Below are 13,387 nucleotides of genomic sequence, written 5' to 3' on the forward strand. Positions count from 1 at the left end.
AAATAAATTAAATTAAATTAGCTAACAGCCATTTACCTACCTATCTAGCTATCTAGCTACCTACTGAACATATTTGGATATAGATACGTATGTATCATCTGTCTGTCTATTTGTCTGTCTGTCTGTCTGTATGTATGTATGATGATGTCAACCTAGCTTAACACTTAGCTATTTATCATTTTTTTATCATCTTTTCTTTCTTCATTGTCATGCTACCGAAGTAATATAATGATGAATTTGGAAAAGAAAAGAATAATATATATAAGAGAATTATGAACTGATACCTGCCTACCCGGTAGGAGATGTACAGTGCCTATGTTAATTTATAGACAACCAGATAGATATATATACGAAGTAGATAGGTTGTTTATTTTTTTCCTGTTATAGCTACAGGTAACTACAGACAGACGGAAAATTTAGATTTAGGGTTATCTTTTAAAGAAGACTAAACCAAACCAAATCAAAAATCAGACAGGCAGGACCTATCTGACAAGATATACAAAGAAAAAAATTTTTTTCTAATCAAGGAGCATTGGCTGCATTGGCTGAAAAAAAAAGATGGCTATTAACCAGCATGCTCGACGATCTCACTGACCAATACACCATCCTTGACGTAGCTCTTGATCTGCTCAGGGACAGGGCACTCCTTGGTGTCCTCGTCCGTGCCCTCCTTCGGCGGGAGCATAATGTTCACGCCCGTGCATTTGCTGGTGAAGGTTTCCAGACCCATGCTCTGCTGGGACAGATACACGGTTGCGCCGTCCACCTGGTCCAGCACCAGGGTCGGGACCACGCCGTCGATCTGCAGCGCGAACTTGGGCGACTTGATCACCTCCAGACTGCTGACCAGGGAGTCGACAATGATCGACAGCCCGTTGCAGTTGTCGATCGAGATGGCGTTGGCCTTGCCGATCACCTTGACGATCGTCTTGTTGCACCGCGAGATCAGAATCGATTGGTTCTGCTGCGCCTGTATCTCGACGATCTCGCTCGAATTGTCATAGTTCTCGACCAGCCACTTGTTGCCTTCCAGATCCTTCCGCCCAGGCTTCTTCACCCGCATGCTCTCAGGCTTGGGCTTCTTGCCCGGAGCAGGCGATTTCCCACGAGAGGTCGGCGACGAAAGACCATTTGGACGATCGGGCACCGTTGAACCTGCGCGAAGACTGGGGTTCTTGTGTGTCATCTCGGATTTGTCGACCTTGCGGAGGCCGGAGGTGATAGCATCCCCCTGGTTTATTTCCGCAAAGACCGCAGACATGTCCGGCGCACCCCCCTTGGAAGCCGACGGCGTGTCTGCAGGTGGGGGTGGAGGAGGCGGCGGCGGCGGCGGTGGTGGTGCAGCTCCTGCCGGACCTGGGGATGGCGCCGCTGCCTTGGAGGAAGAGGGCTCGGATTTAACCTGCTCCAGGGCTTCCAGAGCATCGGTGCCGCTCTGGTTGTTCCACGTCAAGCCTTTCGGGTAGTGTTTGCCGAGATACGCCGCCAAAGACTTGAAGACGCGGTAGTAAGCCTGAATATATTGGACGTGCGCAGGATCCCTGAGGTGCTGTCAGCAACAGGAATCGGAACACACAGTTAAATCGCTGAGTGCATACTTCTCCTTATACTCTTTCAGCACCTTGTTCCCGTAATATTCAATACCTGCCACCATGTCATTCACAAAGGTCGCCGGCTTTGATTCAAAAAACCATCCCAGAGCGACAATTCCTTCTGCAACGGCGCTCAGGTGGTTAAAGAGCGGGGATGCCCGGTTCGATTCACGGAGATTATTGATCGTATCCGACGCCTTGTGGAGCTCTGTCATAAGCTCTGGTGGCAGGGGTTCCGGCTTCTTAGCTTTCGTTGTGACATAGATGAAGGTCCGTTCGGCTTTAAACGCCTCAAGGACTGCTTTGGCCTAGCTCCCAATCAGTTCCTGCAAAACGCTACCGGGAGCAATAAAAATGTTCAGAAATCAAAGGATCGACGATACCTGTTCCGCAACCAGGTCTCCAACGTTTTGAGCATCGTCCACAAATTTCTGTACATCGCCCTTAATCAAGGCGTCGAAATCCTCAATTTGTGGAGGAACTGGATCGGCGGCTGGAGCTGGAGGCGCAGCGGGGGCCGGCTTTAAAGGTTCTGGCGCTACGACCTGAGGAGGAGCTGGGGCATTATTATTGGCATGGTTGACAGAATTGGCTCCTTCGAGGGAGGCTGCCATGTCCTCCAGACGGGATGTCGCGGCCTCAAGCCTATCCGTACGTTAGTCATGAGACATATACAATAGCTGCAGAGTGCGAATTCTCTTCAAGAAGAAGCTCGTCAGAATTTCTATTTGATTCATACTTACCGCTTCATGAGGGTGGCCAAATTATGCATCTGGTTGCCGGTCGCCATTTTGGTAGCCAGGCTGGCGTCGCCGCCTTTCAGGGGACAAACTCAGGGATCAGGCAGCTGGAAGAAGGGGTGCTAATGAAAAGAGAGATCTGTGAATTCCAGGCACAGCGAGCGCAGTCAAGAACCTCCAGAGGTGCTTGACCTGCCCAGTGAACCTGTTGCAAGGAGATGCAAGAGGAGGATGGATTGTTTAAGGCAGAAACGGCCAGCTGGGACTGCCCGAACGGAGCTTGGTCGTCGATGCGGCAGAACGGGCTTCCGCCTTCGAGTCGGAGAACATCCCCTCGATAAGCATGCAGAATGACGTGGGGCATATCGCTCTATGTCGAAAATTCCCAAGTAAGATTATCTTTTCTTTTTCTCTCACGCCCTCTCTCGGTTATGGCAATCTCTTTGAGAGAAAGCAATTGAGATAGTACAACCTCTTCCCAATCTCTACTCCTCACTTGTCCCGCCATGGCAGACTCCGAGTCCGCTATCAATCGGCCCGGAAATGGGGTTGATTTCTGCACACTGGGAATGTTCATTCTGGGTAAGATACAGAATTTATCTGCGCCATTGCGTCCTGCTTAGTCTCGTACATGTACCTGACCGTTAAATTTAGATGACATCGAGTTCGAGGGTCCGACTCCCCCGGTCTATGGCATCCTAGGAGGGGCAGCGTCATACGCGGTCATCGGGGCACGGATGGTAGCTGGGAAAGAGCACGGCAAGGCTATAAGCTGGATCCTCGATGTGGGCTCTGATTTCCCCCAAGGCATGCTGGACGTTATCCATTCATGGGGCACCGGCTGCGTCATTCGCGAAGACAAGAGCAGATTGACTACGAGGGCATGGAATGGCTACGGCCCCAACGAGAAGCGAGGTCGGTAGAATTCCGCTTGAGCAAGCAGGTTGCTGACCAAAAAAAGACTTCAAGTATCTGACACCAAAGTTGCGTCTGGAGCCATACATGCTCTCGGATGCGCAGGTGTTTTCCAGGACATTCCACATGGTCTGTTCAGCCGAGCGCTGCATCCATATCGTGGAAGAAATTCTGCGAAGGAGACAAGAACTACAGCAGAAAGGCGACGTACCCCCGTTGCGGTCTGGAAGACCAATCTTCGTCTGGGAGCCTGTTCCCGACCGCTGTACACCGGAGGAGCAAGACAAGTTCTTCGCCGCCAGCCGTATGGTCGATGTGGTGAGCCCTAACGAACTCGAGTTAGGAATGATGTTTGGTCGTCAGGGATGGAAAGAGACTCGTGTCGAAGATCAAGAGTTGGTCAAAACCATCCTACAATCTGGTATTGGCCCGGAAGGAAATGGAGTGCTAGTCATCAGAGCGGGGAAAGACGGAAGCTACTCCTACTCCAGGAATCATAAAGGACTCTGGCTGCCAGCGTATCACCAGCCCAACCCGGATCAGCGCTCGCCAGTAGTCGATCCCACTGGGGCGGGAAACTCGTTTCTGGGAGCGCTGGCCCAGGGCATGGTAAGCGAAGGCCGGGAGCCGATTCAAGTCATCGAGTCCGTCCTGGAGTCGTCAGATACATGGAAACAAATAATACACACGTGGGGGAACAATGGACAAGTTCCTAAGGCCTTGATATGCGCGACAACAGCGGCCGGGTTTGTTGTGGAACAGATCGGGGTGCCTAGCTTGACAAGAGGAGAAGGTGAAAAGGAACTTTGGAACGGAACCGAGTTCACAGAGCGACTTCGTATCTATACACAGCGACTATGTAGAACGCTTGAAGAGTCTCCACAGACACATGACTGGCTGATTGGCTGATCAAACAATCAAACGATCGATTGATCGAGGCCATCTATTCTTTTCAGGCCGTACCCCAGCACGGCCTTCCAATAGTATATTCAAGGCACTGTCCTTCGAATCTCTCCGCAACCCGCTGCCTTCTCAATTTCCATCTATGACTCGTTCTTTGCCGCACTCTGTCTCTCGTACTCGATTATCTGCTTGCTCCAGCTAGAGAGTAGCAAATGTTAGCGTAGCGTCGCATGGGCGGAGGGAGTCCTGGTGAGCGACTAACTATCGACTGGGAAAGAATCTGCCGGGCTCGGGCATCCTGTCGCGATGCTCACGCTCCGCACTGATGCTCCAGGTCACAGCGGCGATTCCGAGAATGGCTGCGCCCATGATAGCAGTGTTGACTTTCCAGTTGGCTGGCTGAGCGTACCAGCCTCCGGCCGGAGACCAGACTTCTTTGGGGTAACTGCGGCGGGCTCAGTCAGTTCTCAAGTCGCCAATTGACATGCTGCTGGACGGGACAGCCTCGGGGAAACCACGTACGGGATCTTGCCGCCTCCACCCATCTTGAAGAAAGGAATTGGATGACTTGCACGCTGTATCGACGACGGAAGACGAGGGCAGGTGTGCAGCATGGAAGTCGAGCCGACGGGACAGCCCCGGCCCGTGACTCGCCGCTAGCACCCAAACGGCTTAGCGCACTTTCTCACACGACAGCACAGGCCGCAGATCCCGTGACTTCCAGCGAAGCTTGATATTTTCCTCCGAAAGAATACGGCGAAGGCCTCGAGGTTTGTATGGAGTCTTCCTTTCGACCACCCCAATCCTTCCACCACCACGTCCTGGGATCTCCTCTCTATTGCGTTGCTTCCCTCCTGCTGCTAGGTTCCCGTCAAGGCGTGCAGGACCCCAGATGAAACGATTGCAGCTCCAACGATGGAGCGGCTCGGTCCTGTCGCCGCGGGCCAGACCGGCTGGCCGTCTACAGCAGCAATTCTACACTGGACTGCGCCTCCAGTCATCAGCATCCCCTGCTCTCCGAGTTGAAGAAGATCAATTGGTTGAAGAGGCGTTGCCAGCCTCGCAACCTCCGCCGCAACCACGGTCGCGACTGCAATATCCCTCTCCTCCTGTGGAAGCCGCCCGCGAATCCGCAAAATTGGCAGCTCTACATGCTCGACTCTACCTCCCGAAACGATTACCTATCGAGACCCTGGCACGGACGCTCGTTGATGCTTCGGCCGATCCGAACCCCAATTTCAACAATGAATCGCTCGCCACGCTGGGCTATGACCTCCTCACCTACTACGCCTCCGAACACCTCCTCTGCACCTACCCTCGCCTGCCCATGACCGTGTTGTTCGCCGCGATGTATGCGTATGTGGGCCCAAAGACTCTTGCGGCCATGACAAGAGAATGGGGTGTGGAATTCGCTGCCGTGCCTGGTGGTGAGGTGGATCCAGGCTTGCTCCAGTTCAAGCGAGTCACGCCTGGGGAAGACGTGATGCCCGACCCATCAACCACCACGCGGCCACGCGAGCACGTGTGGCGGAAGTCGATCTCATCCAGCATTGTCTACGACGATGAATTTGGCGAGGCAGCCAAGAAAGCGGTGAACCCCAAGAAACTCCCTGACAAGCTCCCGGATCCCGAGAGCATCAAGGGCGTGACTGCCGAACAGGCCAGCGCTACTTTTGTTCGGGCGTTGATGGGTGCCATCTACCTGCATGCCGGCCGTCCAGCGGCCAAGCGCTTCTTCAAGGAGCACTTCCTATCACGACACCTCGATATCTCCAAGTTGTTCAAGTTTGTGCAGCCGACGCGCGATCTGAGCAAACTCTGCAAACGCGAGGGCTTTGAGCCACCGGTGGCCAAGATCATCAGCGAGACGGGTCGACTGAGCCGGCATCCCGTCTTTGTGGTCGGCATTTTCTCGGGCAAGGATAAGTTGGGTGAAGGGGCCGGTGCCAGTCTGGCTGAGGCGCGGAGCCGGGCGGCGGCTGCGGCGCTGAAAGGCTGGTACCTGTACAGCCCGCTGGATGTGCGGGTGCCCAGCTCGATGGAGGAGGAAGGGGCCAAGCCATGGAAGCCGGTGTATGTGGATCTGGGAGAAGTGATTGTGTAGATTATCTCATCTAAAGCCGCGGGGTTCCTCTTCTCTTTCTTAATTTGTTACCCCCTCTCTTCGTCAATGTCTTATTATGGTGCCAATGGTTGAGAAATGGCGCTATACATTTATATTTTGTTACATTTCTTTCAATGTCTTTGTGCTCTCTATCTCTCTCTCTTGGAGTGTGTTCACTTTGGGGACCGAAAGGAAACGGACTTCACCATACCATGCCAAAACCATGTACTGTACAGTATGTTACTCGGGACAGACAAAATGAAATTATTAAAATAGTGCCACATGCTCTTTCAGGTATAGACAGACATTGATATCTCATTACGTGCATATGCTTAAGGACCAGCTACATATTTTCACTGCTAGGACTGCAGCCGCTGGATTTCGTTACCCTCGTCTAGATACCTACCGTATTCTTCCCACAGCTCCAAAACGTCTGCTCCGAAAAGCCCCTTCCAGAAACTGATCCGCTGCTGGTCTTTATCATCACCACCCTCTTCCCCAGTGTAACCCGTCCGCAAGAGACGATCGTTCAGCAGCCCAATGGCACCCCGTCCGATGCGGACGTCTTCGAGCCACGCGAGAAAGTACGCCGTGTGCTGGTACCCTTGGTCCCATCGCGATGCACGGTCCTTGGCTGACGACGGTCGTTTCCAGTGCGGGGGCTCCAGGTCCGCTTTCAGACGGACAAAGTCCGCAATGCCCTCGATGAGGCCTCCTGGGGGATGTGGAGCCGCAGTGCCCTTTGGAGCCGTGTGCTGATAGCAATGGACGAGCTCGTGGGTGAGCACCCCCGTCAACTCTTTCACCGGATCCGGATTCCCGCGGCAGGTGCTGTGGATGTAGGACAGGGAGAAGTGAATCTCCTTGTGATCGTCATCGAGCTCTGTTCCTGTCGTATACGCTACGCCCTCAAAGTCGCGCAGCACGAGCGTCACAGACCGGGTGGGCGGCACGGTGGGGGTAAAAGGAGACAGTGGGGTATTCGTCACTGGCTTGGAAACGGCTGTGGAAGTGTAGAGATGCTCGATGATTGCGGCCAGCGCGGTATCCAGCACGGATTCGACATTGGGGAGCAGGGAGAGAAAGGCGCTCGAGGCCGGATGGCGGAGATCCTGAACATGCAGGCGCAGTTTGGGATGTGGCAGCGTAGCCGACTCTCCTGCCTTTGTCGTTGGGCTGTTGGATGGAGAAGACTGTCTTTCGTCATTTCTGTCATGTTGCGGCTGATCCTGTTGCCCAGCTGGGCAATCTTGTCCCTGCTGATGAGGGCTTTGCCCGTGGATCGAGGGGATCGAAGATGGGGCAGCAGGGGAGGAGGTCATTGTGTGACAAGCACTGTGCCAATGACGTAGATGGTTTAGGTGTTTTATATAAACTTGGAATAGTAAATAGAGGACAGTCCTCGAACAGCTATAGACTTCGCTTCAATGCCCTGTCTTTTTGGCGACTATCTGTGAGAAAATGACATTATATTACAGGCGATTCCGCTAATAGAATAATTGGCCAACCTGGCTGATTATTGACTGACGCCTCCTGCATCACTGATTGATCGAGGATGGGCAGGAATTGTGATAAGTGCCAGCGTCGGCAGGGATCCACAAGGCTGCAGGATCGTATCGTGCACTGTCCTCGCTCTGTTGCATGGGAAACCAGCACTAAAAGACATGGGCCGAACTGACGGGACGAAATAATTTCTTGACATCACACCCATAAACCTACCAGAGACGATGCACCGTGAATGACGCTTCAGCCGAGATAGCGAAACAGCCTTTTGGGTTCGTATCTGCCAGTCTGGCGGTTGGAGGGAAGGGAATCCACGGGCCGCTTCTCCAGGCGTTCGTTGGGCAGACAAAGCCAATTTGCCAATTGCCAGAACCATCCGCAGCATCAACAAACACTGACCAGCATCATCAACACCGCGCTGTCTTTCCTCGCTGCCATCATCGCCGTCTCTGACTGCGACATCCATTGCCATCCATCCTGATCACAAGACAGCAGAGCATCCCACTGTCGCCCGTTGCCATTGCGTCAGCGTGGAGGTGCCATCGTTGCGGCGTCTAACCACCAACGCTAATTGCTGTGATCCATCCGCTGTCGTCCACTTTCTCTCCGCCTGCGACTCCTGACAAAACCTCTCCTCCTCCGCGTGCCTTTTGTGCGCTCTGCGACTGCCTGCCAGCAACCCCCTTCTCTCGGCAGCTTCCTTCTCAGCGGGCCTGCTCCTTCTCCATCCTGCACCTTCGTGATACCCCTGGTAAGTGCAACCCTCCGTCTTCATGCGTCACCAAGCCCTCTGCGGTGCGGTTTCTATGCCATGGGAAGCAGCACCACGGTTTCCCCTCTTGATCTGGAGGATGAGGACATTGTTTACCCAGCTCAAATGCTGGATCTCTGCGTCTGTTTGTTGTTATTTACCTCTTACTCCTGCATCTCACACTTGTATCGTACAACTTGCATCCTCTCAAATCCGTCTCAAAGTTCTCATAGTTTCACACTAACACCTTCATCATGTCTAACAGTTCCTTGACCCCGCTCGAGTTCGCCCTCCTGGTCTGCAGCGCTGCCCTCTCGATTGAGCCTCTGAGGTTTCTTACTACCTTTTCGACCATCATCACCAGCTACATCATCGCCCATGTGTGTCTCAGTGCGCTGACACCCGCGCCTACTACTGTTACTCCTGCTCCTGCTGCTCCTGCTCCCGTCCCTGCTCCTGCTCCTGTTCCGGCTCCTGCTCTTACTCCTACTCCCGCTCCCGCTTGTGCTCCCACTCGTCCTCGTCCTCCTGCTCCTGTTCTTCCTCCTACTCCTGCTCGTACTCCTACTCCCGATCCTGCTCCTACGATGGAGTCCAAAGCGACGGACCTCTTGGCCGTCCTGAAGAACGCCAATCTCTCGATCGATTCCAAAGTCGCATCTCTCACGAGTATCAAATCCGACATCAAACAAAAGAATGTCCCCGAAGGAGCCATAGCACCAATCTTTGAAAGTCTGCGCCTGGCCATCGGCGCACAGCATTCGTCTCTCTCTGCCGCTGGCTTTTCCGCCCTCGGCCACCTTCTTAAGCGGCTTTACATTCAAGAACACCACCATGCTGTTTCTGTCCACGCGCGCCAGCTCTATTCACTGTTGCTAGAGCGTCTGGGAGACCACAAGGAGCGTGTTCGCTCCCAGGCCGCACAGGCCTTTACCGACCTCTGGCCAGCCTCTTCGGCAGAAGTCGAGCATCATGTTCTGGAAGTGGCCTTAGTGGGCAAGAACCCGCGAGCCAAAGAGATGAGCATGCTTTGGCTGTCTAATGTGCGAAGACCTTCCTTTCCCCATCGCTGAAGTAATCAACTGACAGATGCCGCTGGTAGATGACTAAAGAACACGGTCTTCTCTTCCGTGCGTATGTGCCTAGTCTGGTCGCATGTCTCGAAGATGCCGACAGCGGCGTTCGGGAGACGGCCAAGTCAACTGTCATTGAGCTATTCCAGTATGCGTCACCTATTTCTTATCGCACTGCGCTTATTAATGCCTAAAAACTAGAAATGCCCCGTCGCGAGCGAAATCCGATCTCAAGAAACAACTTGCCCTCCATAATGTGAGGAAGTCCATTGCTACCGTTATTCTTTCCAGTCTTGGTCTTGCCGACCATGATATGTCATCGACGCTGTCCAGCTCTCGATCAGAGACCCGTCGCCCGGCGAGCAGCCTCTCTCACCACCGCGTTCGGGATGATCCCCCTCGTCCCAATTCTGTCCTTTCCTCGCGCTCGCAAGGTCATGGTGAAGGAAAAGATGGTATTCCCCACCTTTATTTTAACTATTCTTGTTTACATGAGCTAAATCTTTGTTTTTTTTTTTCGCAGACTCTGAACAGCCAAAACGACCAGGAACGTCCAAGGGCGAACCAGGACACCCTGGCGGGCTGTCTCACAGTGACAGTGTCGACTCTCTCGCCGCTACTGCTGCTGAAACGGCAGAAGGTGAGAAGATCGAACCTTTATATGTGAACTCGAACCGTGAGATCGACGAGATGGTGCGAAACATGCTCCCCCATTTCGAAGGAAGGGAGACGGAGCAGAACTGGATTCACCGTGACAAGTCAATCTTGACCCTGCGGAGACTCACCCGCGGCAATGCACCCCAGGAATACTCGCAGCATTATATCGCTGGGATTAAGAGTCTGCTTGATGGTATCCTGAAAGTTGTCAACTCTTTGCGAACTACCCTCTCCACCAGTGGCTGTCTCTTGATCCAGGACATAGCCAGAACCTGTGGACCGGCGATCGATAATATGGTGGAAATCCTTATGCAGAATCTGATCAAACTCTGCGCTGGAATGAAGAAGATCAGTGCTCAGAATGGCAATGTCACCGTCGATGTTGTCATTGGAAACGTCACCTACACTCCGCGTATTATGCAACACCTCTGGTTCGCCTGTCAGGATAAGAATGTCCAACCACGTCTTTATGTTACCGGCTGGCTGAAAACATTGATCAAGAAGCAAGCGCGACACAAGAGCGCTGTAGAGCACGGCGGAGGGCTCGAATTGCTTGAAAAATGTATCAAAAAGGGACTCTCCGATGCCAACCCTGGCGTTCGAGAGGGCATGCGCGGCACGTTCTGGACCTTCCACCAGGTTTGGCCAGATCGAGCTGCTGAAATCATGTCTAGCCTCGACAGTAAATCCAAAGCGCTGCTAGAAAAGGACCCGGCCAATCCTAACGCGAATTCCTCCGTCGATGACGCCGCGCGGCCGCGATCAGGGTTCTCCAACAGCGTGTCCGCAACGACCGCTCGTCAGACCCTCAAGGAAACTATTGCAGCTCAGAAGAAGCAGCTGGCGGCGACGAACGATCTCCCCCCTCGCCCTGAATCTGCCCAGTCCTCGTTTGCGGACAGCAAACCAACACGTCCGGCCGCTCATCGTACTCCAGCATCAAAGACCACGTCCAGCGTTCGTACTGTCCCAACTGGCGCCCATCTTTCATCTCTATCCTCTGCTCCGATGCGGCCGGCAATCAAACCTCGCCGACCGGAGATGGCTCGGCCGGCGACGGCGGATCCATATGCGGATCGAAGACCACCGAGCGCTGCTTCGCACAATAAGACTCTGAGCCCCGATAGTAGTCCTGCAAAGGCGAAACCTAAAGCGGCTGCAACACCTGGTGTGAAATCATCCAGCCCTACACGGCCGAAGTCGAGACTGGATGCGGCACCAGTGAGCGCAGCCAAGAGTAAGCCAAAGAGACTTGATATTTCCAGCCTGAAAGGTAGTGAGGCGCGTACCCCTTCGAACCGTCTCCGCAGCAACTCCAGTGACGTTCCACGACCGAACCACCATACCGAGGACGACTTCAGCATGGCTGTGCCTCCTCAGGTAGATGTTCCGGAAATCGATCTTACTTCTGGAGAGGACGCCGGTGTTCCTACCGAAGCTGCCCCGGTAGCTCACCAGGATGCCACTGTGGCTGCCCCTGATATGTCAGTGGAGGTTCCATTACCAGACAAACAGAGCACACCCGTCCGCCATGCACGACTCAGCAGTGGCGGCTCCGCGTCCCGGATCCCAACCTCCACTCGCCGACATTCACAAACGAATAGCGAGGAATCGAAGGTGGCATCTCCCACCCTGCTTTCTCCCAACCGACGTCTTAACACCGACGATCAGTCGTCCGCCATGCCTAGTCCCATTGCACGTCGATCTATCCCTCCTTCGGAGGAAGTCCCTAATGGGGACAGCGTAAAAGTTTACGAAGACCCTGAGCCTCTCGCTTCAACCGATGCGGGGATTGCTATGGGTGGAAGTCGGTCACCAAATGCCAACTTTGCACCTGCAAAACCTGTCCTAGAAGAACTACCAGTGAATGAACCAACGACACCGGGTCACCGGGACAACAAACCCCTGTCAGCCCCTGATAGGACCCCTCTCAATGCCCTCACTCCTGGAGGTGCGGAGAATACTCATCGTCGATGGGGCAAGGTTGAGAATGCTGAGAATAAAAGAAAGAGCATCAGTCCCAGGTCGAAAGACCCTGCAAAAGCAAGGGAAATGATTGACAAAGGGATCACAAGGATCAGGGCTAAAGCACTCGATGTCCATGGGTATCGGAAGTTGCAAGGCCTGATCAAGTATCACGACTCTATTTTTGCCGACGAAAGCAAGTATGATGAGATGCTCTTGGCCCTCCTCGATGCATTGGAGGCTCCTGGCGATGAGAAGAAGTCGAGATCGCTGGATCTCAAGACGCAGGTCCTTGTCACGATCCGCCTCATGTTCAACTATAACCGAACATATTTCTCCGCTTACTATCCCCGCGCCATGACCGCTCTCGTCAACGCCCGAAAACAATATGAGCTCACCAATCACATCGTGAGCGGTCTGGAGGAAACGGCAGAAGATATCGTCGCGGCGTGTCGGCCGCCAGACGTGATTGACGCGGTATTAGACTTGATTGAGACAGAAGAACAGGACGATAAGGGTTACAGGGCCATTACAATGGGCATCTACGTTCTAACCGGCTTGTTACGCCGGTTGAATAAGAATCGTGTCTACTTAAGCCGGCCTGAACTGGAGCGGCTTGGAAAGTTTGCCAATAAAAGCCTCATGCAGCCACAACCCGACGTTCGGCGCGCCATTACGGAATTTTGCGTTGAGTTGCATGAGATGGTGAATGACGACGACGTATTCTGGCGGATGATCAACTCTCCTGTGGGCGATCACCGCAACCTCTTGACTTATTTCATTGCGAAGAAGAAGTCGACTCAAGCAGTTCGCTAGTGATATCCTGAGTTGGATATTATTTCGATTTCTTTTTTTTTCTCTTCTCTTCTCGTTCTTCTTCTCTTTTCTCTTCTTTCTTCTTCTCTTCTCTTCTCTTCCCTTTTCTTGTGCATCATTGGCAAAATCTTTCGGTTGTGTTTTTTTTTTGGGCTGTATTATTGTTACTATTTTTGTAATTATCTTTATTTCGTGACCGTTTATTAGCCCGGAGTTTTGGTTGTGAGTCCGGATTTCTCCCAAAGAAGGAACCTGGAGTAGTTCATGGCGCCATTGGGAGCAAGTTTGATACCACTGTTGTTTTTTGGAATTCACTGTTTTGGTTTCGGCATGCTGTGTTTGTGATTCTTGTACTTTGTGCTTTCATA

At 53.1% G+C, this 13,387-nt stretch overlaps 5 protein-coding genes across 5 annotated transcripts; 3 read left to right on the forward strand and 2 right to left on the reverse strand.

Annotated features, from left to right (window-relative positions):
* Window positions 1–565: 565 nt before the first annotated feature.
* T310_2654 (Adenylyl cyclase-associated protein) lies at window positions 566–2,382 on the reverse strand (the record flags this gene model as incomplete). The annotated part of the gene is made up of 4 exons (XM_013474453.1): window positions 566–1,541; window positions 1,599–1,900; window positions 1,976–2,237; window positions 2,336–2,382. The coding sequence occupies 4 exons, from the start codon at window positions 2,380–2,382 to the stop codon at window positions 566–568; spliced, it is 1,587 nt and encodes a 528-aa protein (XP_013329907.1).
* A 456-nt stretch (window positions 2,383–2,838) lies between these two features.
* On the forward strand, window positions 2,839–4,156 carry T310_2655 (PfkB family carbohydrate kinase (Mak32); the record flags this gene model as incomplete). Its single annotated transcript, XM_013474454.1, has 3 exons — window positions 2,839–2,914; window positions 2,987–3,247; window positions 3,294–4,156. The coding sequence occupies 3 exons, from the start codon at window positions 2,839–2,841 to the stop codon at window positions 4,154–4,156; spliced, it is 1,200 nt and encodes a 399-aa protein (XP_013329908.1).
* Window positions 4,157–5,042: 886 nt separating this feature from the next.
* Window positions 5,043–6,254, forward strand: T310_2656 (Ribonuclease III; the record flags this gene model as incomplete). Its single annotated transcript, XM_013474455.1, has 1 exon — window positions 5,043–6,254. One exon carries the CDS (start codon window positions 5,043–5,045, stop codon window positions 6,252–6,254), a length of 1,212 nt encoding a protein of 403 aa, XP_013329909.1.
* Window positions 6,255–6,613: 359 nt separating this feature from the next.
* T310_2657 (PBSP domain protein) lies at window positions 6,614–7,576 on the reverse strand (the record flags this gene model as incomplete). Its single annotated transcript, XM_013474456.1, has 1 exon — window positions 6,614–7,576. The coding sequence occupies one exon, from the start codon at window positions 7,574–7,576 to the stop codon at window positions 6,614–6,616; it is 963 nt and encodes a 320-aa protein (XP_013329910.1).
* Window positions 7,577–8,762: 1,186 nt separating this feature from the next.
* On the forward strand, window positions 8,763–13,019 carry T310_2658 (uncharacterized protein; the record flags this gene model as incomplete). The annotated part of the gene is made up of 4 exons (XM_013474457.1): window positions 8,763–9,551; window positions 9,611–9,729; window positions 9,783–10,036; window positions 10,105–13,019. The coding sequence occupies 4 exons, from the start codon at window positions 8,763–8,765 to the stop codon at window positions 13,017–13,019; spliced, it is 4,077 nt and encodes a 1,358-aa protein (XP_013329911.1).
* Between the last annotated feature and the right edge of the window lie 368 nt (window positions 13,020–13,387).

This window comes from Rasamsonia emersonii, assembly GCF_000968595.1.
Source record: "Rasamsonia emersonii CBS 393.64 chromosome Unknown ctg1118621760035, whole genome shotgun sequence".
Taxonomy (NCBI): Eukaryota; Fungi; Ascomycota; class Eurotiomycetes; order Eurotiales; family Trichocomaceae; genus Rasamsonia; species Rasamsonia emersonii.